This window comes from Geotrypetes seraphini, chromosome 6 (assembly GCF_902459505.1).
Source record: "Geotrypetes seraphini chromosome 6, aGeoSer1.1, whole genome shotgun sequence".
Taxonomy (NCBI): domain Eukaryota; kingdom Metazoa; phylum Chordata; class Amphibia; order Gymnophiona; family Dermophiidae; genus Geotrypetes; species Geotrypetes seraphini.
In genome coordinates this window covers 16,871,533-16,898,599 of record NC_047089.1, presented here as the reverse complement: position 1 = coordinate 16,898,599, position 27,067 = coordinate 16,871,533, and the positions used below count along the sequence as shown (strand labels likewise).

At 41.3% G+C, this 27,067-nt stretch overlaps 1 protein-coding gene across 3 annotated transcripts in view; it reads left to right on the top strand.

Moving 5' to 3' along the window:
* The window catches only part of NARS2 (asparaginyl-tRNA synthetase 2, mitochondrial), a 107,937-nt gene extending 83,168 nt beyond the window's left edge, over positions 1-24,769 (top strand). For 2 of the 3 annotated variants that reach the window (XM_033949023.1, XM_033949022.1), the window contains 5 exons: positions 2,599-2,665; positions 7,398-7,535; positions 16,392-16,489; positions 20,850-20,876; positions 24,333-24,769. In XM_033949023.1, the coding sequence (XP_033804914.1) occupies positions 2,599-2,665; positions 7,398-7,535; positions 16,392-16,489; positions 20,850-20,876; positions 24,333-24,477 (475 nt within the window). In that variant the 3' untranslated portion in view covers positions 24,478-24,769. Of the gene's footprint in view, positions 1-2,598; positions 2,666-7,397; positions 7,536-11,999; positions 12,970-16,391; positions 16,490-20,849; positions 20,877-24,332 lie in introns of those variants that run through there. The other variant, XM_033949025.1, reaches the window with a different exon arrangement.
* Positions 24,770-27,067: the final 2,298 nt, after the last annotated feature.

The window sequence follows — 27,067 nt, the reverse complement described above, 5'->3', positions numbered from 1 at the left end:
TTGGGTGCCCGTTCCTCCCACACACACGTACTGTGTTCACATCAAAAAGAAGCATGAACGATGAATAAAAGGCATTTTTTAAATAAAAGTGGACCGAGCCGCTGCTAAAAGCAAATAGTTTTTGTTATGTGGCTTAAGACAATGTTTCATCAGATTAATAAGAGACATACTGGATTCATTGTTGGATTTTTGTATTTCTGTGAGTTATTTCAAAGTGCTTTGTGGTGGTTTTTATTCATTTTCCATCCCTGCCACTCACTCTGTGCCTCCATTTATTTATTTATTTCAGTCTTGCTTATCTGCTTTATAACCCGTCCTAGTCCCTCAAAGCTAGTTCTGCATCTTAGCCTTTCCTCAGTCTATGTTGAAAAGTCTTTTGCTAGAGCTTCAAATACAAACTAGGAATATATACAATGAAAACTCATCCTCTACAGCATAACTGCCAAAACTCTTCATCTGAGCTCCAAACGGAGCCTCAAAACCCATGTTTCGGGTCATATTCTGGGTGGGCTCTCAGAAGGATGCTGGAGCCAAAAGGGGATGGCCACGTGCTTTCTCTGGCCTCATGAACGTGGTCATAACCAAAGAAAGAGTGACAATACACATCATGGCAATACACAAGAGATGAAACTACCAGCCTAAAAGGAGAGGATGAGACGTAAAAGCTATTGAAACAATTTTCAAAGCCTTTTTGTAGGAAAAGGGGGGGTAATTTGATAATTGTATGCCTATATATAGGCACCGTTTCTCTAATAAAAAGTAGGAGCCTATGTTCCTTTATAGAATAGTAACGTAACAGCTAAAATGTGTCTATAATTTAAATCTGACATAATTGCTTGTGACTAAATGCCAGAGATTATGGGGCTCATTTTCCAAAACACAAAGATGTTCACAAAACGGCATAAATCAGCACTTGGGCGTTTTTCTCACCAAAACATCCAAGTTCCAATTTTCAAAACTTGCTTTCTAGACGTCTTGCTAGACTTTTTTTCCCCGCTGAGCATCCAAAAGTTGAAGGGGGCATGTTGGAGATGTGTGTTATGGGGGGGTCTTAGGGTGTGCTTAGCACTTGGACATCTTGCTGTGATAATAATCGAACATTTCCCATGACATCCAAGATGCCATTTAGACATCCGGAGCTAGACCTGTTTTAGAAGTATCTAAGTGCCCCAGAGTTAACCAAATGACCACTGGAGGGATTAAGTCATGACCTCCCCACATACACACTCCCCCAGTGGTCACTGACCTACTTCCACCCCTCCACACACACACACATATCTGAATAAAATACCGCAAGCAAGTGTGTGGAGTAACCTGGTGGGTGGTGTATAGAGAGACCCAGTCCCATATCCCACTCTACATTTATGGTTGAAAGGGTGAGCCCACCAAAATCCTACTGTACTGCCATATAGGTAACACCTGCAGCCATAAGGGTTATTGGGGTGGTAAACAGGTAGGTATAGTAGGTTTTGAGGTACAGTGGTACCTTGGCTTACGAGCATAATCCGTTCCAGGAGCATGCTCGTAATCCAAAATGCACGTTTATCAAAGCGAGTTTCCCCATAGGAAATAATGGAAACTTGCTTTGATATGCTCCCCCCCGCGAACCGGCACCCTCCCCCCCCGCGATCCGGCACCCCCCGCCGCCATCGGGCACCCCCCCGCCACAACCTGAGGTCCCCCCAACCCACCCGAACCCTCTATTTACTTTAGTGTAGCCTCCGCACCGGCATGTCCTGTGCATTGGTGCCGATGCCCGAAGATCTGCCTCCTGTGCTGGGCCTTGAGCATGCACACATGCTCAAGGCCCAGCACAGGAGGCAGATCTTCGGGCACCAGCACCAACGCACAGGACATGCTGGTGCCGGTGCGGAGGCTACACTAAAGTAAGAAGAGGGTTTGGGTGGGTTGGGGGGACCTCAGGTCGCTGCAGGGGGGGGGTGCCCAATGGCGGCGGGGGGGTGCCTTATGGCGGCGGGGGGAGGGTGCCGGTTCACGGAGGGGGGGGGCACGTGCAAACCGGTGCACTCGTAAACCGAGGTACCACTGTAGTTTGTTTTAGTTATTTAATTATTTATTTTTAAAATTTCTTATCTGCCTAACACCTAGGCGGGTTCCATTAAACATATACATAATTAAATGTCGCTATGCTTTATTGTATAATCATTGAAGGGGGGGAGAAAATGAGTGGTTATATATATATAATTGTAAGTGGGTGTGCTTAAATTGATGTTTTATGTGTTATATATTCATGTATTGCACTTTTGAAGTATGGAAAATCAATAAAGAATTCTATAAAAAAAATATGTACATAATTAATTCTCAAAGCACTTCCAGTTGAAATCAGAAAAATTAGCTCTGCTGCACAATTTAGAAAACAGTTGAAAGCAGTTTATTTGCCAAAACATTTGTTAGTTTGATTTGAGAATTCATCATTATTACAGTTTTAAAAATATGCTGTGTTTTTTAATGTTTTATTAGTGTTGTTGGCCTAGTAAAAAAGATATATATTTTTGTGTATGTAATTATTGTAACCCGCCTAGAAGTGTGGGATAGAAATGTTTAAATCAATCAATAAAAAAAAAATACATTTTTCAGAATGTCTTACTCAGAGGCCATTGAGGTTTTGAAGAAAGCACCAGAGGCATTCTCGTTTAAACCAGAGGTTCGTATCAGTCCTGGATTAACTTTATGTGCATGTACTTTCAAAAAAAAAAAAATACCTGTGTTAATGCTGTGCTTAACCTTTTCTGTGAAAGGCTTTCTTTTCAGAGTATGTTTTTTTAAGGCTGCTATTCTCTAGAGAACTCAGAGTCCGATTTCTGCAAATAATAACAAGTTATTATTAATATTGACAGGGGTCGCCATGCAACAAATTACTCAAAATTGGAAAGATTATACAAAATTAAATTATACATTTTGGTGGAATTCAGTTTGTCATATATATAAGATGGAAAAGATGATAGCGCTGCAAAAAGGGAATATTCATAATTTTAAGAAAATATGGGGGCCATTGAATAATTACTCTAATGATCAGATATCTTAGCACATGGGTAATATATATGCGGGAAGGGGGTAGGGTGGGAATATATATCATATGGAATAAGAGTATTGGAAAAAAGGGTTTTTTTTATTATATTATATAGGAATATTTGAATGTAAATACAAGTGATTTATGAAAATTGTTCTATTATGTGTAATTCACTTGTTGTAAGATTTTAAAAATGAATAAAGAACTTTAAAAAAAAAAAGGCTGCTCTTCTCATGGAGGGTTTTGTGCGGGAAGTGAATTGTTTAAATATGTGTAAGAACATAAGAATAGCCTCACTGGGTTAGACCAATGGCCCATCTAGCCCAGTATCCCGTCTTCATGGAAGCCAATCCAAGTCACAAGTACCTAGCAAAAACTCATAGTAGCAGCATTCAATGGCTTCTCCCATGTCTGTCTCAAGAGCGGTTTTTGGGTCAGTCCGTCAATATTCAGCGCACTTAATATTGCCTGTGGCCACCCGGGTACTCTCAGGTCAGTGCTGGGGTGGTCCAGGGACAGAGCCAGCACTTAACCAGTTGGCCATACCGGTTAGTTAGAACTTTATCCACCAAGTTAACTGCGCACCAGTCTGAATATCAGCCAGTACGCAGTTAGTTTCCAGGTGACCACTGGATACCAAGTGCTGGTGCTTGGACATCATTTGGCCCTGAATTTCCAGGTAGCACAATACAAACCAAAAAGGGGCCCTACAATGCAATGAATAAAGGAACGGGTGGACCAAAATTGCCAGCATGCAGGGCTGAAAAACTCTTTGATAAAGCATCAACATACTTTATTAATAAAGCACAAACTTTAAAAAGATCCAGCACAGGGCTGTGTTTCGGCAGGAATGCCGCCTGCCTCAGGGGTCAAGAAGATTCTGTGTGGTGCATTATAAATACATACGATGCAATTGTGACGGTGTCCAGTAAAAAGCTTCCAATATAAAACATCCACCAAAGATCACCTGGGAGCAGTCAGTCTCAAGGAGGTATCAGTAGTTCTGTTACAAAGCAAGGAAATTATTTGGTCCAACCCTACTTTGTTCGTTGCTTTGAATATCCAGGCTCAGTTCAGTCTGCAGCTGCAAACAGCTTAAAAAGTACCGACTGACAGGGGCTGACTATTGACCCCCATAGTGACTCATTAAAGCCTCAAGTGGTGAAAAAACATTATGTCTCTTGTAGAAATGGTTTGAACCTATTCAAAAGATGCAAAAAACAAAATGAGTGCAGTTATTAAAAAAGGGCTATTGCTTTCTCCATCAAGAGAGGGAAATTAAGATTGTTGATTTTATTACGGAAGCACAAAGTGGAACACAAGTCTCTGGATGTCCAGGAAATCTTGTTTATTCAGATAGTCAGATTAAAAACCAAATAAAAGCAACCTCAGACTTTATTTAGGTACCAAATGTGTCACTGATGGTACATGCTCATAAAAGTGAGACTCGGACCCTATGCGCTCTGTGTTTCGACGAATACTCAGCCTTCCTCAGGAGTCCTAGATTAATGGACACAAATTGTGTGCTACCTAATACCTCAGATGAACTTAAAGACATGTTGTATACGGTACAAGCCTAAATAAATCCTGAGGTTGCTAAGATTTCCTGGGCATCCAGAGACTTGTGTTCCACTTTGTGCTTCCGTATCTCGATTTTAGTTTGTGGAACACTCCTTGGCTTGTGTCTGCTCTTATTGATTTTATTAACCATCTTTTTAGAGATTCATCCAAGATGGCATATAGCTGGATAAAACCAACTTGCATTGTTTTAACAGCCAAGAACAGTAATATGACAAAATACCGGTAAAACACAGTTAAAACAATGAGGTTTAATGACATCCTTGTAATAGCAATAATATGACACAGTGTCAGAAATAAGCACAGTAGAACTTTCATATAACAGAAATCAGATGAATATCAGCAGAATATAAATAGAACATGATAAGCATTTTAAAACATAGATATAATAACTCAGCAAGTTAGCACAATACAATGTAGAATCTTAATAGATAAACAAGGTGGGTAAGATAAAGGGATTGGGATCAATAAGTGGCCTAGTCAAAGTCCTGATTTGAATATAAGAGATACTTATAATTGAAAAAAATAAAATTTAAGTGGGAGATAGGGGCCTATCTTCTTAGGCATAATTCTACTGAACATAGGCGCGTATTGAATGGCGCCTAGCAGCACCTAACACCAAAGTAGGCGTGCTTAGGGTGTGGAGAAAGACTTAGGCGATTCTCTAAAGAACTTAAGTGCCTACAGAACCCTGGCCTGTATTACAGGCTCCTGTTTTAAGTTGGGTGCTGCTAAGTGCAATTCTTTAATGGACACCTAAGTATAATTGACATGCCTATCTTTTTTAGGTATCAATCACAGAATCTAGTCCAGGGGTGGGCAACTACGGTCCTCGAGGGCTGGAATCCAGTCGGGTTTTCATGAGATCTATTTGCATGCACTGCTTTCAATGCATATTCATTAGGGAAATCCTGAAAACCCAACTGGATTCCGGCCCTCGAGGACTGGAGTTGCCCACCCCTGATCTAGCCCCAAGGACCTGATTCATGTGGCCCTCTCTCTCTCTTTCTATGGATATAATGGTTCAGCAAATCAGGCCAAGCAAGAAAAAAAAAGTGGAAGTGCCCATTCAAGAATGAGGATGACTCGGGAGAATCAAAAATATATAAAAATGTTTATTAAAAAACAAAATATACAAAATCAAAAAAAATAATAATGCAAAACTGTACAAAACAAACAGTGATTTACAGTTGGGCCCGACATGGTTAATGTTTCGGGAGTCCTTAAAGGAGAAGACCTCAAGAATAACAAGGTCATAAGATACTGTAAAGATTGAAATTACTGCATAGAATAAATATTAATTTTTTCCCTTTTGTTCATACACGTCCAGGGCGTGGTGGGGGGGGTGGGAATATTTTATGATTTCTTTTGCTTATGAACTGTTGGGTATAAGGGAGGGGGGACATTTAATGTGAGTTAGAATTTGATGATATGTTAAGTGATGTTAAAGTATAAATGATTGTATTATATGTTACACTTATTGTGAGCTCTAAAAATGAATAAAGATTAATAAAAATAAAAAAGGATACCATTACAGCAGTATACTCTACTGTCTTGAAGAAAGATTTGGCCTCTGAAAGCTAATTGAAAAATGGAGTAGAGGTTGCAACTGAAGCAGGCTATTCAGGAGGGGTTCCCTGAATGGAAAGATCTTAATAATCAGTATAGTTTGGAATTCCTATGTTTTCAGGCGGATTTCTTGGGTCACCAAGCCGCTCAGTGGTATAAATTGATATATGGTTATTTAAATAAAAAACAAAAAACTGTTCTAAGAGACATTTGGAGCATTGAGATTAAGCACCAAATTTCTGCATCTCAATGGCCACGAATTTGGTCTTGGAGAATTAGATGTAGTGTGTCGGCATCTATGAGACAGACATGGTTCTTTTTGTTGCATAGAGCTTTTTTGACCCCAGTTCGTTTACAGAAGTTTGATAGCTCTAGATCTAATAAATGTTGGCACTGTAATCTAGAAGCAGAGACTTTGGACCATTTAATTTTTTATTGTCCTTGTATTAATGCCTTTTGGAAGTCAATTTGGTCTCAAATTAATTCTTTATTAGAAAATCCAGATGTCCTGTCCTATGATACAATCTTATTTGGAACATCGATGAGATCAAAGAGCCAAATTTCAGCAAATAATAATAAACTTCTAATGATTATGACAGGACTTGCCATTCAGCATATAACTAGGAACTGGAAAGATCATACAAGACTTAATTACACATTTTGGTGGAATTCTATATGTTATATATATAAAATGGAACGAGTTCTTGCTTTGCAAAAAGGAAATTATACTAAGTTTAAAAAAATTTGGGGGCCATTGATTATATATTCGAATGATTAGACACCTTTTAATAGAGAGAATAATATGATATGGGATTGGGAGGGCATAATATATAAGATTAAATAAGTGTATAATATATTTTGGAATGGGTGGGGAGGGAGGGGGGATAATCTAGATTTTATTATTGAATAAGATGTACAAGTGAATTGTATGAATATTTGATTATTTATTGTATACTTGTTGTAAGATATGAAAATGAATAAAGAATTGGGAAAAAAGAAAAATGGAGTAGTCCAATAAAATGGTATTTTCTTAAAAAAAAAAAAGAATAACAAGGTCAGCCGCGTCAGTGAAGCCATAGGTAACTCTCCTCTACCCACTGTCCCTACACACTCACCCCTATAGCTTTATTGTTTTCTGTGAACATCCTACCAGCAACCTATACCATAGCATTATGGAACAGAGAATCAGTTTCTGTATCTCTCCTGTTAAATTTTACAGTGGGGCTGTGATCTGAAAAAAGAACATGAAAAATACCTGGTGAAACACTGTGCTGACATTCCTGTGTTTATTATAAATTATCCTTATGATCTCAAACCCTTCTATGCACGGGAAAATGAAGATGGACCTCAGCGTACTGTAAGTAAATACATAATCTCCTGAATGCTATACATGGCACTTTGAATTGTGTGTGCAAATTTGGGTGTGTGCAACTTTATTGAAAAGCAAATCAATTAGTGCTGATTGGATTTTTGATGAGCAATTAGCACCAGAAAGGGGGCCACAGAAATGGGAGGCTCATGGATGCATCAGGGGCGTTCCTCGCATTTACGCACATAATTACGGAATAAGTGGCATCCATGTCTAATTTTAGGTGTGAGGATTTGCAGCACATTTCGGTTGGTACAGATGGCCACACCTAAAGTTCTGTATGGTTCCCGGCGTAAGTGCTACTCTGTAAACTGCGCCTAATTTCCCAAATGTGAAATATAAAGGAAATATAGTTTCAGAGAATAGCATTTAGGTATGTGGGGGGTTTTGGTTGGTTTTGGTTTTTTCTTGGCATAAATGACTAAATCAAATATTAAAGTGAAGTATTTCCTGTACATTATACATTGATGACATTAGTTGTGAAACATATATCAAGACAGCAGAAACAGACCATATGATGCCTTCCAGTGTGCTCATCCACACATCCTACTTATCTCTACAGTCCCTTCCTTTGTGCTTGTTCAGTGCTTTCTTGAATCTGAATAATATAACTCTCCTTTGGAAGGCCATTTCATACATTCACCAGCCTTTCTGTAAAGAAATATTTACTTAGATTACTAGAGCTTCCTTGCCATTGAAAGAGGCCTGCCTCCTATGAATTTATATCTCGGAAGTATTTAACCCTTTCAGGACCAAGGGACATATTTGTCCCATAACTTTAAAATCCTATAAATTTTGATTGGGATAGTCTACAGTTCTAAATTTGATATGTACGGATTCCATATGATACTGCCTTTATGTAAACAAACTGGTTCCGACATTCGTTCATTAGCGTCGTTGCTAGATTGACGAGAAGATTCACTTGCCACACTGTCCATAAGCCAGAAGTGTGATTTTTTTAAATAAAAATAATATTTCACAAAAAAAATCAATTTTTTGGCATCTGCAAGCTCTTTTTACCATAAAAATGTCATCAAAACCACAAAAATTGGCCTACGATCCTTATGGTCCTGAAAGGGTTAAAGGTTTCTGTTATAGTTCCCTTTTCCCTCTTTCTCTCCAGGCTAATACAGTACATGCTATTGCTAAAGACCACTGGCTATCTTAGTAGTCACCTTCTGGACCAATTGCGCCCAGTTTACATCTTTGTTTTTGATGGTGTGGTCTCCAGAATTACCACACTGTCCTCCAAATAGAGGCTGATGGAAACCAAAGCTAAACACTTCCGGCTGACACTGAAACTGCAGCTGAAACTTATCGCCTGTTTGACTGAAACCAAGAACGAAACCCCAAACTAAAGATTGATTATGTGAATGAGGCCACCAGGGATTGCCAGAACTTTCAGTCAGCAGCCCCGTGTTAAACTCTCAGGAGATTATTACCTTCTAGTCGCAGGAAATGCAAGCACGGGCTGACAATTGGAAGAGCTATTTTAGGTTCACAAGTCAAAGCAGTTATGCTTAAATATCCTCTGAGACAGGAATTTTGGGAGAATGTATATAAATAAGAAACACGATTACCAGCTTTTTATGCTTACCCAAGCTGCATAAATAACAAGAGAAAGTAGCTTTGAGATGTTTCTAATAAACTTTTATTAATCACTAGTATTTTAGCCCGTTACATTAACGGGTGCTAGAATATATGTCTGTCTGTCTGTCTTTATTTCTGTCTCTCTCTTCCTCCCGCTGTCTTTCTTTCTGTCTGTCTCTGTCCCTGGCCCCCTTTGTCTGTCTGTCTTTCTGTGTATCTCCCTGCCCCTGTGTCTTTCTTCTTTTCTTTCTGTCTCCCTTCCTCCCTCTGCCTGTCTGTCTGTCCAAAGCAGCATTCCCTCCCTCTCCATTTCCCTCCCCCCACACCACTTCCCTGTACAGCACCATTAGCGTTTCCTCTACCCCCCCCCCCTTTCCCTTCCCGCGGTCCCGACTACGAACCTGGCGATTCCAGCGTGTGCAGCAGTCTTCACACGCTGCTTCGGGTCCTTCTACTGGCCTGATTTACTCTGGCACATCCCTGATGACCTCATCAGAGACGCGGCAGAGCAAATCAGGGCAGTAGAAGGGCCCGAAGCAGCGTGTGAAGACAAGCTGCACATGCTGGAATCGCCAGGTTCGTAGTCGGGTCCGCGGGAAGGGAAGGGTGGGGCGGCAAAGGACTCAGGTCCCGGGAGGCGGGGTCATCGCAAGAGCCAGTTTGGAAAGTTGCTGGACTCCTCTTGGCTCCGTTTTACAGTTCGTCCTGGGGGGGGGGGCAGGAGGCGCTCTTTGTGCCCCAGTCCCGGCTTGTGGAGACGATCGTCGGCTGGTGAGGTACTCTGCGCACGCGCACTCTCGCCTAGCGCGACAGATCAGATCTCAGGGAACACGCGGCGAGAGTGTGCATGCGCGGCTAGCATTTTATTATTATAGATGACTGGAGTTGCCATTCAACAAATCACTACCAATTGGAAGGATTGCAGTAGACTTAATTTCAATTTTTGATGGAATTCATTGTGTCATATGTTTAAAATGGAAAGGTCACTAGCTATACAAAATGGAATTTATAAGACTTTTATTAAAATCTGGGATCCATTGACATCTTTTTGTGATGATCGAATACCATTTTTCTTACTTTTATTGAAATATACACCTTAAATTATTAGAGAGGGGAAGGGTTCTTATTATATTGTTCATTTTTATAATTTTGCGGAAATAGAGAGAGATATGGGGGGAGGTATGTTTAATGTGTTTATTCTTGATGAATGGGTTGGATGGGGTGGGAATACTCTTATATGCTTTTAGACAATAATTGATAAGAATGTCAAGTGATTTCTATGAATTTTATGTATAAATATTGTTCACTTGGTGTAAGATTTACAAAAAAAAGAGAGATGTTTCTAAACATAAATCAAATAAGAAGGAGCATCACTCTGGAAGGCTTATGATTCAAAAGTAAAATTCAAATTTGATGCTATAAATAAATAAATAGCCAATGTAATGACCTGAAATTGGGAAACTTCTGCAAAAAGTCTAGGTGCAGAGTTTTACACAGTTTAAAGGGCCTTGATTCTAGCTTATGAAAGCCCTGAGTATAGGAAATTACAATAGTTGAGCCTTGGCAAAACAAGGCTTCGCAACACTGTGTTGAAATCCTCAAGTGACAACATAGGCATCAATCTACTTCAAAGATGCAATCACTAAAAGAGATGAATAACAGTTTTCACCTTTTTTGGAAGTATATTCAAGAGGGAGGTTCAGAATTCTGGCATTCTCTCGAAGCCTAACTTACACATAGAGAATGACACGGGGACACATTTTCCCCTGTCCCCGCGAGAACTCATTGTCCCGTCCCGTACTGACAAGTTCTTTTTCTGTCCCTGCCCCATTCCTGCAAGCTCCGTCCTCATCTGCACAAGCCTCAAACACTTATAAGTATTCAGGGCTTGTGTGGTTAAGGCAGAGCTTACAGGAATGAGGCAGGGATATTGACGGGGAAATTGAGTTCCCGTGGGGACAGGGGAAATCGGCTGAAATAGTTTGTATCATCTACAAGTACGGCAGAAGAAGATATTTGAGGCGACCTTTGAATACTAGGGAACTCTCATTTGGAACAAATTGCCAACACACCTAAGACAACCCACCACCTACCTTGAATTCCAGAAGAAACTAAAGACATACCTCTTCTTTTTATAGCCACCTTCTTATTCTTCACCCCTTCCTTCTCAAACCAACTCTCCTTCCAAGAATGTAAGTCAAAAACTTGATCTAAATCTTACTGCAAACCACATAGATTCCAGCAGAAATTGTGGTATATAAGACACTGTATTGTATTGTACCAAGTGGGTATTGCATAGTCCTGCCCATACCTTTGTCACATCGTGACCCGATTACTGCATCAATCTACTAGGAGAGGGGTGCGGGGGGGGGGGGATGGGTAGACTTACTAAAAGGCATTACTTTGTTAACATGCACTAGCATACATTGAGGCATGATTTACCGTAGCCCCCATATTGTATAGGCGGACCTGTTTCCTAATAGGGCAAATTAATGACATAAGGCCACTTATTTATTTATTGGGATTTATTAAACCGCCTTTATGTAGAGATTCACCCAAGGTGGTGTACAGCAAGTGCAATTGAACTTAAAAGCTTGCAGTTTTGTTAACAGCATAGCAGTAGTAAAAAGACCAAATATAAACATAAATATAATGAATGAGGTAAAGTGAAAATCAGTAAATTGATACGTAATAGGACTGCCATGAAACAGTTTCAGAAATATACTTAACGGCACTGAAATTCAAATAGCAGAGATATAATACATACTAAAAGGGAGGCATAAGCCTTATGAGGCAGCTAATGAGCACAAATCTGAACATTCAGATAACATAGATATAACGCAAATGTTTTCTGTCATACAGCTTATCCTGTAGCCAAGGGGACAAGATGGGTGGTACAGCGTGCGTTAGGATAAACAGACGGGAGGCTAAACTCAAGGCAAGTTGTTCATACAGTTAACCAAGGTATAAAAGACTGATTTAGTTAGTGTGTGTGGCAAGCTAGTTCTGATGCAGAATGAGTATATAGTCAATCACCCTCTGTATTAAATGCTTGGGTGAAGAGCCAGGCTTTGACCTGCTTCATGAAGTAGAGATAGTCTGGAGTAAGATATGGCCCTTCTGGTAGTAAATTCTTTAGTAACCCTAGCCCAGGGGTAGGCAATTCCGGTCCTCGAGAGCCGGAGCCAGGTCAGGTTTTCAGGATATCCACAATGAATATGTATGAGATGGATTTGCATGCACTGCCTCCTTGAGATGCAAATCTCATGCATATTTATTGTGGATATCCTGAAAACCCGACCTGGCTCTCGAGGACCAGAATTGCCTACCCCTGCCCTAGCCTTATATATGGAATTGTCAAATAAGACTATACAGTGGAGCTTTGCAGATAGTCCAGTATGCTGTTCCCCTCGTTTGAAAAACCCACATTGGTTACCTGTCAGCAGACAAGCTAAATTCAGGATGGATAAATGGCTTAATTTTCAGAGCAGCTCATGGGATAACTATCTCAAAAGATGTTTGCATTCCTATATTCCAGTATAAAACATAGAAACATAATGGCAGAAAAAGGCCAAATGGCCCATCTAGTCTGCCCATCCATAGTAACCATTAGCTCTTTCTTTCTCTCTCTCTCTTCTCTTTGAGGTCACAAGATATGGCCTTGTTACAGCTGCCAAGTGTGAACATGGTTAACAAAACAATTGCTTAAAACTGGGCCTTTTCTCATTATGCATATCTATATATATAAAATCGGATGTATGTATGTATGTGTGTGTGTGTGTATGTGCCGCGATCACGCAAAAAAGGCTTGACCGATTTGAACAAAACTTGGTATGCAGATCCCTCACTACCTGGGATGATATGTTCTGGGGGTCTCGTGGCCCACCTGCACACGTGGGCGGAGCTACAAACAGAAATTCAGATTTCACCCATTCATGTCAATGGAAAAAATGTAAAAAGCTGCCATTCTCACAGTAATTCAAAAACGGCTTGATATGTTCTGGGGGTCTCGCGGCCCACCTGCACACGTGGGTGGAGCTACAAACAGAAATTCAGATTTCACCCATTCATGTCAATGGAAAAAATGTAAAAAGCTGCCATTCTCACAGTAATTCAAAAACGGCTTGACCGATTTGAATGAAACTTGGTATGCAGACCCCTCACTACCTGGGGTGATATGTTCTGGGGGGTCTCGCGGCCCACAACTCTATGTTGCTTGCTCAAGGGTGGGTTCACCCAAGAATTTATATGTTCTTGCTCCAGGAGGTGAAACTAAAATTGTTGTTTATAATCACGTTTTGCATTAGTTGTATTGTATTCATTTTGTCAAATATTTCACATTATAATTTGAATATTGTACTTTTTATTAAGCTGTAAAAAAATAATTTCATTCACCACTATAAAGTATCTTTATTTGAATCCATTTACAGTGTTATTGCTACAATTAAATACACGGGCAACGCCGGGTCATCAGCTAGTCAATTATAGAATAAGTTGAGGGAAATTCATAGTGGTCTCAGAATACGTTTCCTTCCACATAGAACCATAGAAACATGATGGCAGATAAAGGCCAAATGGCCCATCCGGTCTGCCCATCTGCAGCATCCACTATCTCCTCCTCTCCCTATTGGCTAAGATTCTTAACATTTGCATCTCTTCTTCCTATAGGCCAGGGGTAGGGAACTCCGGTCCTCGAGGGCCGTAATCCAGTCGGGTTTTCAGGATTTCCCCAATGAATATTCATGAGATCTATTTGCATGCACTGCTTTCAATGCATATTCATTGGGGAAATCCTGAAACCTGACTGGATTACGGCCCTCGAGGACCGGAGTTCCCCACCCCAACTTTAGGCTATGGCGCTTTACACCTGCATTGTGAGGTCATAGAGCTTTATGGTTACAGAACACATAGACAAAAATAAATAAATACAAGCTGAATATCCACTCAATTAGATTGCAACACCAAAATGATATTCGTTTATTTAACTCAGCACCAGGGACAAATTAGATATGGTATCCTGTAGCATACGGAGAAAAGACCTCAGTTTCTTCCAAGGTTGATAAGCACTTGGAGGAACTCTATGATTGCACAAAAGCCGTCGTAAGAAAAAACATCCTTGATCTACAAAAACTCCGTTTTACTATTTCAAACTAATCCATCTTCAAAACATAGATAAATTCAAAGCATAGGAAACCAGCACTTATCTTTTAAAGACTTTCTTTCCACTGGTGTCGGTAAAAAATCACAGCAGTTGTAGAATCACAATCTCCCAGTGTTGTAAATCTGAAGCACTCGGGAGAAATAATCTAAATCCCGACAAGGCCCTGTTTTGCAAAGTTGCTGAATCAGGGGAGTTTCATTCAAACAAGAGCTACTGCTTCACAAATTATCTTGAAGATAATTTGTGAAGCAGATAATTATCTTGAAGATAATTTGTGAAGCCGTAGCTCTTGTTTGAACGAAATTCCCCTGATGCAGCAACTTTGCGAAACAGGGCCTTGTCGGGAATTCTGGATTTAGATTATTTCTCCCAAGTGCTTCAGATTTACAACACTGGGAGATTGTGATTCTACAACTGTTGTGATTTTTTTTACTGACACCAGTGCCCTGGCCAGAAGGCACCCGGAAGTTGACGTGATGATGTCACGTGCATGCGTGATGTCAACATCAACACATGCGCAGAGACTCGTCTGGCCGTGACCCCGCTGTTACAGGGATCTGGGAGGTGCGGGGAGAAGAGGAGAGACGCTGGTCAGGTGGAGAGTCGTCTGCGCTGGCTGACTTCCTACAGGATGTCTCTCTCTCCGCGAGAGGCACATCCTGTAGGCAGGCAGCCGGCATGGATGTTGACTCTCCTCCTCGCCAGTGTGTTGCGACACACCAGAAATCTCAGAAGGCAGTTTGCGATACACTAATCTAGAGGGTCACAGCAGGGCTGCCATTTTCACCCCTTTTATTTAATTTGTTTATGAAACCTTTAGCATTGATCCTTAGACAGTCAACAAATATAGAAGGATAGCGTTTGTTAGATATATGCTGATGATTTGTTAGTATATCTTACATTTGCATCTATTCCCTCACTATTGTTGACTATTGACCAGTCTATAGGGTGAATTGGGATAGAACAGAGTGTTCCTTTGCGCTTCCAGAGGGCGTGATACGACAAAGTACGCTACTGGGTTTCAAGAAGGGATTGGATGATTTCCTGAAGGAAAAGGGGATTGAAGGGTACAGATAAAGGATTACTATGCAGGTCCTGGACCTGATGGGCCGCTGCGTGGGCGGACTGCTGGGCGTGATGGACCTCTGGTCTGACCCAGCAGAGGCACTGCTTATGTTTGTCAAACTCACGTAGTAAATGACAGCAGATAAAGACCTGAACGGTCCATCCAGTCTGCCCATTAGTTATACCCATTAAAAGTTAATGATTATATTAACTTGTCTCTTCTTTGATATTTTTGGAAAACACCTTCTGATCACAAATTAGAAAATTATCTTATTACATAAAACATTTCTTCAGTGCCTTTAAATTAGTTTAGAAGTAACAGCTGGCATAACTTGATCGATTTGGTGTCAGCTTAACCAGCAATAGAGCTCGCCCGTTTCACTTAAGGACTCATCAGGAGCTAAAATCCATCTTCACAGTACCGCTAAATCACTGAAGTTGAAGTAATGTTTTATGTAACAAAATCCCTTTCTAATCTGGGCACAGAAGGTGTTTCTATATATGGTTGTGGGGATGGTTTTTCTGATTTATGATTGCGTACTAAAGTCTATATGGTGAGTTGGATAATACAACCCAGACTTGCAGCACAGCTGAAATCTTTTCCTCCTTTTTTTTTTTTGTAGCTGGTGAACATTTTTTTATATAAGTTCTGCCTTTTTTGAATTAATACGTTTCCTTTGGTAAGGTCAGGGATGATATATCAAAGAAAGTCAGAAAACCATATATCACAAAAACATCAAAAACTAATAGCAATATTGATATAACCCGCAATGTATTATAATTGTAAGCATATAATAATGTGAAATAAAAATACATCTGAAACAAGGCATCTTATGAGTAATCTATTTAATCACCTGGCAGTTTAGCTGGAGTATTTGAGCCCAGGCTTAGTACTGAGCACTGACTTATACTGTGACTCACCTGTTGGCAGCTGGTCATGCTAGCTATACTTGTGTTTGAAGTTTGTGATCACAATTTTTCTCTTTCACTGTCTGTCTATGTGTGTATGGTACATGCATTCACATAAGGTTGAAGCCGTTGATCTGCTGGTGCCAGGTGTAGGAGAATTGTACGGAGGCAGCCTGAGAGAGGAGCGATTACACGTACTGCAGTCACGCCTAGACAGGTAAAAATGTATTTGGATCAAATCATTCTAGCAGCAGATCAATCAAAACTACAGTGGTACCTTGGATTCCGAGCATAATCCGTTCCAGGAGCATGCTCGTAATCCAAAATGCTCGTTTATCAAAGCGAGTTTCCCCATAGGAAATAATGGAAATTCGCTTTGATACGTTCCCACCCCCATTCCCCCCCTGCAATCCGACACCCCCCACCGTGATTCAGCACCCCCCACCGCGATTTGGCACCCCCCCCACTCCCCCGCCGCTTCTTACTGTCATCTGGGCACCGGCACCGGCATGTCCTGTGCGTTGGTGCCGGTGCCCGAAGATCGGCCTCCTCTTCTTGCTGGGCCTTGAGCATCTGCGCATGCTCAAGGCCTGCGAGTTCACGTTCTCTCCGAGATTCTCGGAGATATCAGAGAGAACGTGAACTCGCAGGCCTTGAGCATGCGCAGATGCTCAAGACCCAGCAAAAAGAGGAGGCCGATCTTCGGGCACCAGCACCAATGTACAGGACATGCCAGTGCCGGTGCCCAGATGACAGTAAAAAGCGGCGGGGGGGTGCTGCTCGCAAATCGAGGCACGCTTGGTTTCCGAGGCGCCGATTTTGCGAATGTTTTGCTCGTCTTGCAAAACACTCGCAAACTGGTGCACTCGTAAACCGAGGTACTACTGTACTTAGTTGAGTGTCTGTATGAAAGTCTTCTGATTGCTTTATTATTTTTTGGGGGGGGGGGCGGGGGGGAGAGGGGGTTAATAATTTGAAATGCAGTGTGTAGCCTAGTGGTTAGTGCAGCAGCCTGAGACCCTATGGAACTGGGTTCGAATCCCACTGCAGCTCCTTGTAACTCTGAGCAAGTCACTTAACCCTTCATCATCCCAGGTAAAAAATAAGTACCTGTATATGTGAACCACAGGAAGGCGGTGCATCAAGTCCCATCCCCTTTCTTGTTTGATTCCTTATCATCCCTCCAGGCCAGCCCACACCGATGCTTTATGCATTTCTACCAGCAGGTGGAGATTGAAAATTCTAGAATTCTAAGTGAGCCTATAACCTCCCGGAATCGCCTACTTTGCAGATGCCTAAGTTCTTAAGTGAATCGCATCTAACGGCATTTGTCCCGCTCCACCTCCTAACCACGCCCATTTAGACGTAAGGCGCCATTAGGCGTCCTGCTGTAGACGTGATTCCAGTGCCTATACTGTAGATGCCTCCCAGTGCCTTCTTTTTTCACGAGTTTTAAATGATGTGGGCAATTACTATGACAAATTAAAACAATTGTTAGGTAGCGGTAGGGTGCCTGCTGCCGCCTAACTTCCAGCGCTGTTTATAGAATATGACCCTTAGTCCAGCAAGTTTCCAGTTTTTCCATTCCGCCGGAAAAATAGGTTTTGTCAAATTCTGCAAAATGCTCATTGACGGCGTCGATGCCTTAATGGGCTGTGGCACCATCTCATGGAAATGTTTACCAAACTTTTCAAACCACCCTTGTATATCTGTTGATAACCATGCAACTATTTTTGAAGATTCATTTTTGTGGGCATGTGTTTGGAATTTACTGTATAAAAGCCAACATATGATCATTTCCCTGTTCTAAAATTACCCACCCTACTTTCTCACCGTGACACCAAATAGAAAGCCCCTTTCAATAGTGCTGGCCCTACACATGCAAGCATGTCTCAAGAATATTGTTGACGTAGTGATGTCTTTAGCATTCAGGATCCTGATGCTTCTGCTATAAAATATTGAATATTATTATCCAGTTCAGTTTGCACCTTTGCATTTTTACTTTCTAGTTGTCCTCTTATAGAATCCCTTCCAAAAAGAGTAATTTTATAAGGCGCTACCTCATTATGATAGATTATGTGAACAGTATGTGATGGTATTCTAGTCATTTACACACGTAAATGGCCTCTTGTAGATGACCGACTAGAGCAGTGGTCTCAAACGCAAACCCTTTGCAGGGCCACATTGTGGATTTGTAGGTACTTGGAGGGCTTCAGAAAAAATAGTTAATGTCTTATTAAAGAAATGACAATTTTGCATGAGGTAAAACTCTTTCCTTTTGGCTAAGTCTTAATAATAATATTGTCATTTATAGCTAAAAAGACATATGATCAAGAAACTTTTATTTTACTTTTGTGATTATGATAAACATATCGAGGGCCTCAAAATAGTACCTGGCAGGCCGCGAGTTTGAGACCACTGAACCAGAGGAAAGGTACACACTATAATTTGACAGCACATACTTTTGCCAGTAGGCAGGGTACACAGGAATGGCATAAATTATAAAATACTAACACAATGGTCTCAGAATACCTTTCCTTCCACATAGCACCATAGAAATATGATGGCAGATAAAGGCCAAATGGCCCATCCACAGCATCCACTATCTCCTCCTCTCCCTTTTGGCTAAGGCTCTTAACATTTGCATCTCCTCTTCCTATAGGCTAAGGCTCTTTACACCTGCATTGTGATGTCATAGAGCTTTATGGTTATAGGAACATAGAAACATGAAGACAGATAAAGGCCAAATGGCCCATCCAGTCTGCCCCTCTGCAGCATCCACTATCTCCTCCTCTCCCTATTGGCTAAGGCTCTTAACATTTGCATCTCCTCTTCCTATAGGCGAAGGCTCTTTACACCTGCATTGTGAGGTCATAGAGCTTTATAGTTATAGGAACATAGAAACATGAAGACAGATAAAGGCCAAATGGCCCATCCAGTCTGCCCGTCTACAGCATCCACTATCTCCTCCTCTCCCTAAGAGATCTCATGTGCTTGTCCCATACTTTCTTGAATTCAGACAGTCTTTGTCTCCACCACCTCTACTGGGAGACTATTCCACCATTTACCACCCTTAAAAAAAGTACAAGATCTGTCACCTCCTAGGGTGAGATTTACATTAGAGAATGACACTGAGAAACTTCATCACCATTCTGTCCCCTGCAGTTAACCGCGGGAAACAATCTCATATCATTCATTAGTGTCTACCTCAACCTCAGTCCTTCTACACCAGCATTCTTTAACGCATGGCCTGAGGGTCAATGGCTGTGCCCATTCATACTCTGATTCTTCCCTCTCTCCTTAAAAAATGGCATGGAGATGGTTTCCTGCATTTATCCGCAGGGATGGAAACGGCGATGAAGTTTGTCACCATGTCATTCTCTAGTTTACATAGAACCACTACACAAATATTCATATACTAAAGCTCATTAGCAGAGACTTCAGTCTAGCAGGTATCTAGAATATACGGAGAAAAGACCTCAGTGGTCCAAGAGGCAAACTCGGGGAACTTCTATGGAAACACATCCTTTGGTCTGAAAAACTCCGTTCAATAAATTATTTTCAACAATACTTATTTGCAAAAACTTTTAGGTAAAAAACCTGCACTTATCTTTAATAATATCTTTTTGTCCTCTGGTATGGGCAAGATCACTGCAGTGCAGTGAAGCAAATCACTCGGTGCTGTTGCATTTAGTCTAACATTTTCTGGCTATCTTCAGTGCTATGTTTTTGGGGGGGTTTTCTTTTTTCCTCTTCTAATTATGTAACTTTAACCCTCCCTTTCCCCCTTATCCTCACTCTCAAGTTTGTCCTGTTTCATGTCTTTAATGTACACGTTTATTAACGCTTCTTTTATAAATATAACCTTTTATCTCTATTTTTAACATTTTATTGTAAACCGGCTAGATACCAGTTGATGGTCGGTATATTAAAAATTAATAAACTTGAAACTAAATGCAACAGCACCGAGTGATTTGCTTCACTGCACTGCAGTGATCTTGCCCATACCAGAGGACAAAAAGATATTATTAAAGATAAGTGCAGGTTTTTTACCTAAAAGTTTTTGCAAATAAGTATTGTTGAAAATAATTTATTGAACGGAGTTTTTCAGACCAAAGGATGTGTTTCCATAGAAGTTCCCCGAGTTTGCCTCTTGGACCACTGAGGTCTTTTCTCCGTATATTCTAGATACCTGCTAGACTGAAGTCTCTGCTAATGAGCTTTAGTATATGAATATTTGTCTAGTGGTTCTATGTCTTTTTGATATTCAGCTTGTGTGGAACTATTCTCTAATTTACATCAACTCTAGGACTGGAGTAAGTGATTGTACTTCATTGTTTATACATTTATAGGATAGGCTTAAAATGGATCTCATAACCAGGGCTTGCAATGAGCTCTCTCCTCTAGAATTACTCTCTTTGGCTAGTTGATGGAAAATTTGTATATTTGGTAATCTATAAATCAGGCAGGCAAGTGGCAGAGTTTGCCATCCCTTTGTAAAATACCATTGCTTATATATGTTGAAATCGGTTGTCTAAATCCATTGAAATAATGTAATTTTTAATTCTTTTTAACAGGTTAGGACTCCTAGATACCTATCAATGGTAAGAACATAAGGGGTGTGAATGTGCTATCGTTTGGTTCATCCCATTAGTAATGTGGCTTATTTGTTTTGAAGCCCAGCAGAGCTCAGAGATCCATGGAGAAAATCGTAAACAGTACAACCCCAATTTAGCAAAAGATTTGTTCCTATTTTGTCCCTGTAGATAACAGATTCAGTCAATATGGTGAAAAGTTGCTGGCATTGATTCTTTTTACCATGTGATGTGCTAAAAACAGTGGCAAGAGAACACCTTTTTGTTTGGGTCATGAGCTCTGTCCCCGTTGTCTATTCTCTTTGCTATCATTCCGTAGCCCCTCTCCTTGGCATCCAGCATCTCTCTCCTTCCCTATTATACCTCTCAACCAGTGGCATAGAAAAGTGTGGGGGGGGGGAGGGAAGGGGGGGAACTCTCCACTGACCCTGATGTTGGAGCCCTTCTTGCTATTTTTATACTACTGAAAACATACTTTAGTGCTGTGCTAGATAACCCACCTGGCTTTCGAAGGCCTTGCCCACAAAGCAGAAGGTCGAGCTTAGAACTTGGGCCTACGAGGTTCCTCATCTGCATATCTTTTAATCACTCAGCTGGAAAGTGCAAGCACCAGACTGCAGCAGAATTGTCATAGCACACTGTGGTTCCATGGTATCGGGAATCCTAGGGTTGCTTCCTCATTCTGATTTTTATGACACAAATAAGAAATGAAAACCGGTTTCTGTTTACTAAAGATATCGCAAGAATGTCATTTGAGGAGAGAGCATTGAGCTGTAGCTATTAAGTGCTCTTGGCAAACCTTCAACCTTCTGCTCTAACCCCCTTCCCCCCCCCCCCAGTTACATTTCAGGGCCCTTGAGCCCCACCAAAAGCCGCGGTCACCCCAGTACCACCCCTGTCAGAGTAATCTGGATAAATGGGTAGTTAGAAAATGTACCTCTCTCATTTCTTTGACTGTTCCTCTTTGGTGCTTCCTAGCAGCTGCTGCCCCCCCTATGTGACTGCCTAACCCAGTGCTATGCCCCATGTGATGTCCTGGCAGACTATGAATGCAGAGCAGAGGCTTGATTTCTAAATGAAATTTGATCTGGTTTTTATTGGCAGACATTCAGAAAACTCTGGCATTTTATAGATCCTAGGGCTCTTGTAGCAATGTCCACTCAGCAGACAGAACTTGGATGCAATATGCTACTTTACGAAAGACGCCCCCAGGAGCATTGTTTGATTTCATATTTATTTTATTAAACAGTCTGGTAAGTCTTAGGGCCAGACTGTAGTGGGATGGTGGTAAACACCATCTCTGCTAGGATGTGCAATAGACATTGGATATGTGCCTTGTTTACAACCATATGGGAAATGTTGTTGGTTGTAGCAGTCTATATATATGTGCCTAGATTTGCACTCCAAAATTTGGGCATGCTCCAGAGATGCATGTGCAAATTAATTGGCTCACAAGCCAATTAACATCAGTAATTGGATGCTATCAAATAATTATCAAACTTAAATGGTGCCCATTGAAATTTGCACATTTATCTCTGGCTGTACCCTGTTCTACAAGGCATAGCACATAGGGGACATGAGCATGTTGGGAGCATTCCGAAAAGTTGCTACATTGCGCCTAACTCGGGCACCAGCATTTGCAACAGGTTTCAGCGGGAGTAGGTCTGGCATCCTAAATAAGGCATAGAAATCGGCACAAAGCAAGCTTCTATAAAGGATGGGAGCCAGCAGCATTGCACACGCGTGAATGCTAAGGCCCCCATGCCAGCCGTGATGTCTTTTCTGTTGTGCTGATTGTAGTGTTACCGCCTCAGCGGTAAGAAAATTAACATCTTGCTTGGGGGGAGGGGATGTGAAAGGAAGGCGAAAGATGCTGGAGAGTATGGGGGCAGGGAAGGAGAGAAATGCTGAACACCACAGGAGGGGGATGTTGAGAGCAGTGGTGTAACAAAGGTAGGAGGTACCCAAGGGGGTAGTGCCCCCATGCCCTCCTCTCTGCTCCCACCCCACTCCTTCCGTACTCCCATGCCACACTTGGCACTTAATTTTGAACCTTATATATAGAATTTTCCTCTTCATGGATGGCGGGCAGTCTTGAGATAATGAAAAATGTAGCTAAACACAATTAAATGCCGTAACTTCATAGAAACATGATGGCAGATAAAGGCCAAATGGCCCATCCAGTCTGCCCATCTGCAGCATCCACTATCTCCTCCTCTCCCTATTGGCTAAGGCTCTTAACATTTGCATCTCCTCTGGCTAAGACTCTTAACACCTGCATTGTGATGTCATAGAGCTTTATGGTTATAGAAACATGACAGCAGATAAAGGCCAAATGGCCCATCCAGTCTATCCATCTGCAGCATCCACCATCTCCTCCTCTCCCTATTGGCTAAGGCTCTTGACATTTGCATCTCCTCTTCCTATTGGCTAAGACTCTTAACACCTGCATTGTGATGTCATAGAGCTTTATGGTTATAGAAACATGACAGCAGATAAAGGCCAAATGGCCCATCCAGTCTATCCATCTGCAGCATCCACCATCTCCTCCTCTCCCTATTGGCTAAGGCTCTTGACATTTGCATCTCCTCTTCCTATTGGCTAAGACTCTTAACACCTGCATTGTGATGTCATAGAGCTTTATGGTTATAGAAACCTGACAGCAGATAAAGGCCAATGGCCTCTCCAGTCTGCCCATCTGCAGTAACCATTATCTCTTTCTCTCTCGGAGAGATCCCACATGCCTATCTCAGGCCCTTTTGAATTCAGACACAGTCTCTCTCCACCACCTCTTCTGGTAGACTGTTCCACACATCTACCACCCTTTCTGTAAAAAAGTATTTCCTCAGATTACTCCGGAGCCTATCACCTCTTAACTTAATCCTATGCCCTCTCATTGCAGAGTTTTCTTTCAAATTAAAGTTGTCACTATCAAACAGATCACATACAAATGCATTATAAGAGGAGAAAACCTCAGAGACCTTTACAGCAACAATGCTGCTTTTAAATGGCAAATGTGGCAGGTCATGTCTCAAATCACTGGTCTTAAGGGCTATTAGATATTGGTGCTGATGTTACAGCATGCCGCTGATCACTCTTCAAAAGATAAGTGCTGTCATCTATGCTTTAAGTGAATTTATTAACACATAAAAAACATTAAAACTCAAAAATTAAGAGTCTAGGAGTTTTTTAAGACCAGTGATTGAGACACGACCTGCTACATTTGCCATTTAAAAGCAGCATTGTTGCCATAAAGGTCTCTGAGGTCTTTTTCTCCCATAACGTATTTGTATGTACTTTATTATTCACGGGTGTTTTTTTTGGATTGGATCTATAATGAAAGATGTCCCAAAGAACATGAAAATGTTCTAGCTGGTTAAGTTGACATGTCAAATTGCAGCGAGAGTGCTTGTTATCCTGTGCCTGGCGTTGCACTAATTTATGGCTTATGTTTTACAAAAACAGGTACTTGGATCTTCGTCAGTTTGGCACAGTCCCTCATGGAGGTTTTGGAATGGGATTTGAACGCTATCTACAGTGCATCTTAGGTGTTGACAATATCAAAGATGTTATTCCTTTCCCCAGGTTCACTCATTGCTGTCTTCTTTAACACCATGAACTTTTCTTCTGGGTAGATACTGTTTTAAAATCTCCAGGGGACTGGCTGGAAATGCGGTCGCCTTCAATCCCTATCCATGCTGTTCAAAGCTGGACTCTCCATTGCCAACTTCTGTGTGCTCCCAATAGCAAGAAAATAAAATGATTAATATTCTGCCTTTTGGCATTACATGAGGATGGCTGTGTATCCTGTGTATGCATAAATCAGTGTAATAATTTATTTCTTATATACCGCTATACCATGAAGTTCGAAGTGGTTTACAATAAAGATGCATTTGACAGTACATGGGATAGAAACAGTTTACAATAAAGATACGTTTAGTCAGTACATGGGATGCAAGTGGTTTACATTAAAGGTATATTTTGTCAGTAAAACCTAGCATGCCATTGACTAATCACCTGAGAATGAACTGAGAATGGTACTGTTGGATTTTTGACTGTGGTTTGGAAACTGGTAACGTTCGGAGTGGAGAATGAAACGGGGACAAATTTTTCCCCGTCCCTGTGAGTTCTTTTCCTGTCCCTGTCCCATTCCTGCAAGCTCTGTCCTCATCTGCACAAGCCTCAAACCCTTTAAAATCCTAAGTAGCAACATTCTACAGCTCAGATTGTGATGTCATAATGCCTCATTCCACCAATGCCTAAGCTCCGTCCTCATCTGCACAAGCCTCAAACCCTTTAAAATCCTAAGTAGCAACATTCTACAGCTCAGATTGTGATGTCATAATGCCTCATTCCACCAATGCCTAAGCTCCGTCCTCATCTGCACAAGCCTCAAACACTTTAAAATCCTAAGTAGCAACATTCTAGAGCTCAGATTGTGATGTCATAATGCCTCATTCCACCAATGCCTAAGCTCCGTCTTCATCTGCACAAGCCTCAAACACTTTAAAATCCTAAGTAGTAACATTCTAGAGCTCAGATTGTGATGTCATAATGCCTCATTCCACCAATGCCTAAGCTCCGTCCTCATCTTCACAAGCCTCAAGCCCTTTAAAATCATAAGTGTTTGAGACTTGTGCAGTTAAGGCAGAGCTTACAGCAGGGGTGTCCAACCTGCGGCCCCATGAAGTATTTTGTAGGGCCCCAGTCAAGGGCGATGCAGTGTTTTTCTCTGCTGCCTCTGGGTGTTTACTGTCTTGCCAGCTCCCTCCTCTGTCTTGCTGCAGCATTTGTGCGTTTGTGCAGCCCCAGAAAATTTTTGGGGGGCCTATGCGGCCAAGGGAAGCCAAAAAGTTGGACACCCCTGGCTTACAGGAGTGGGACAACAACAAAACTCACGGGAATGGGAAATTGAGTTCCTGCAGAGATCATGACAAATTTGTCCCTGTGTCATTCTCTAGTTTGGAGAGTTGTAGCAATCAAAGCCCTCCTTGGCTCACTTTTTTGTTTTCTTTCAGAAGAGTGAAAGGAGAAATGAGGGGAATGTTTTTCAGAATAAACACTTCAAAAAGGGTGGGATTTGTCAATAAGTTTATTTTTATTAAAATTAAGCTAAATCTATAAGTAGAGGAATATTTAGTGGGGAAATGCTGTTTGAAAGAAGAGTTTTATAAAAAGATATTTTCCTGTGAGAAGGCCTGAAGCAGCTGTTACAATAAAATAATAGGCAGTGGTAGGATCTTGATCGGGGCCAGGTCATTTGGAGGGTTTTTGAGCCAATCAGGGCCTTAGGCCCCTCCTACTGCATCCCAGATTAAAAACAGCTTTAAAAACGTAACTCGTTCTTAACCCTGGGACTGCCTGTATAGGAATAAGCAAGCCATTGTGACATCACTGCTGAGGTTGGCTCTTAGGAATTGGTGGAATGAGGCATTATGACATCACAGTATGAGCTCTGGAATGTTGCTACTCCATGGGATGTTTCCAGGCACTTGTGACCTTGGTTAGGCACTGTTAGAAACAGGATACTGGGCTTGAGGGACCTTTGATTTGTCCCAGTATGGCAACTCTTATGTTCTTATTTGAGTCAAGTACAGGCAGTCCCTGAGTTAGAGACGCCTGACTCAAGTACGACACGTACTTTGGAACGCAATTGCAGCTTCATTTGATTTCACTAAGCAGTATTTCCAGCGGCATAGACTCCTACACAGATTCAGGACTGATGAATGGTCCCATTAAGAACAGTGTGTGGTTGCGCATGCTGTACCTTAGAGGGAATACTGGTAGGGACGTTGGCCCTTTTGTCAGCTGGGAGCAGAATCTTAAAATCTACAAGTTCTGAGTTACATACAAATCTGATTTAAGAACAGCTTTAAAAACGTAACTCGTTCTTATCCCGGGGACTGCCTGTATTTCATCCATTCATTCTGGCCAGGTAAATGATAGTATTACACCGCTGCTATTCTTTTCTCCCTTCACATGTGGAATTTTTATCCATACAAACCAGTCCTTCCTCACCACCAATTTAATCCATCTTATCACTGTGCTATAATTTATACTCTGGTCTTAGATTCCCATTGGTTATCCTGATTCCTTCAGGTCTCTGAGATGCCTATTATGTTTACCTCTTCTTTCAATATGTTCTAATTTTATAAGCACTGTTTAAAAATGAAAAGAATAAGAAATGACTTTTGTTTGAT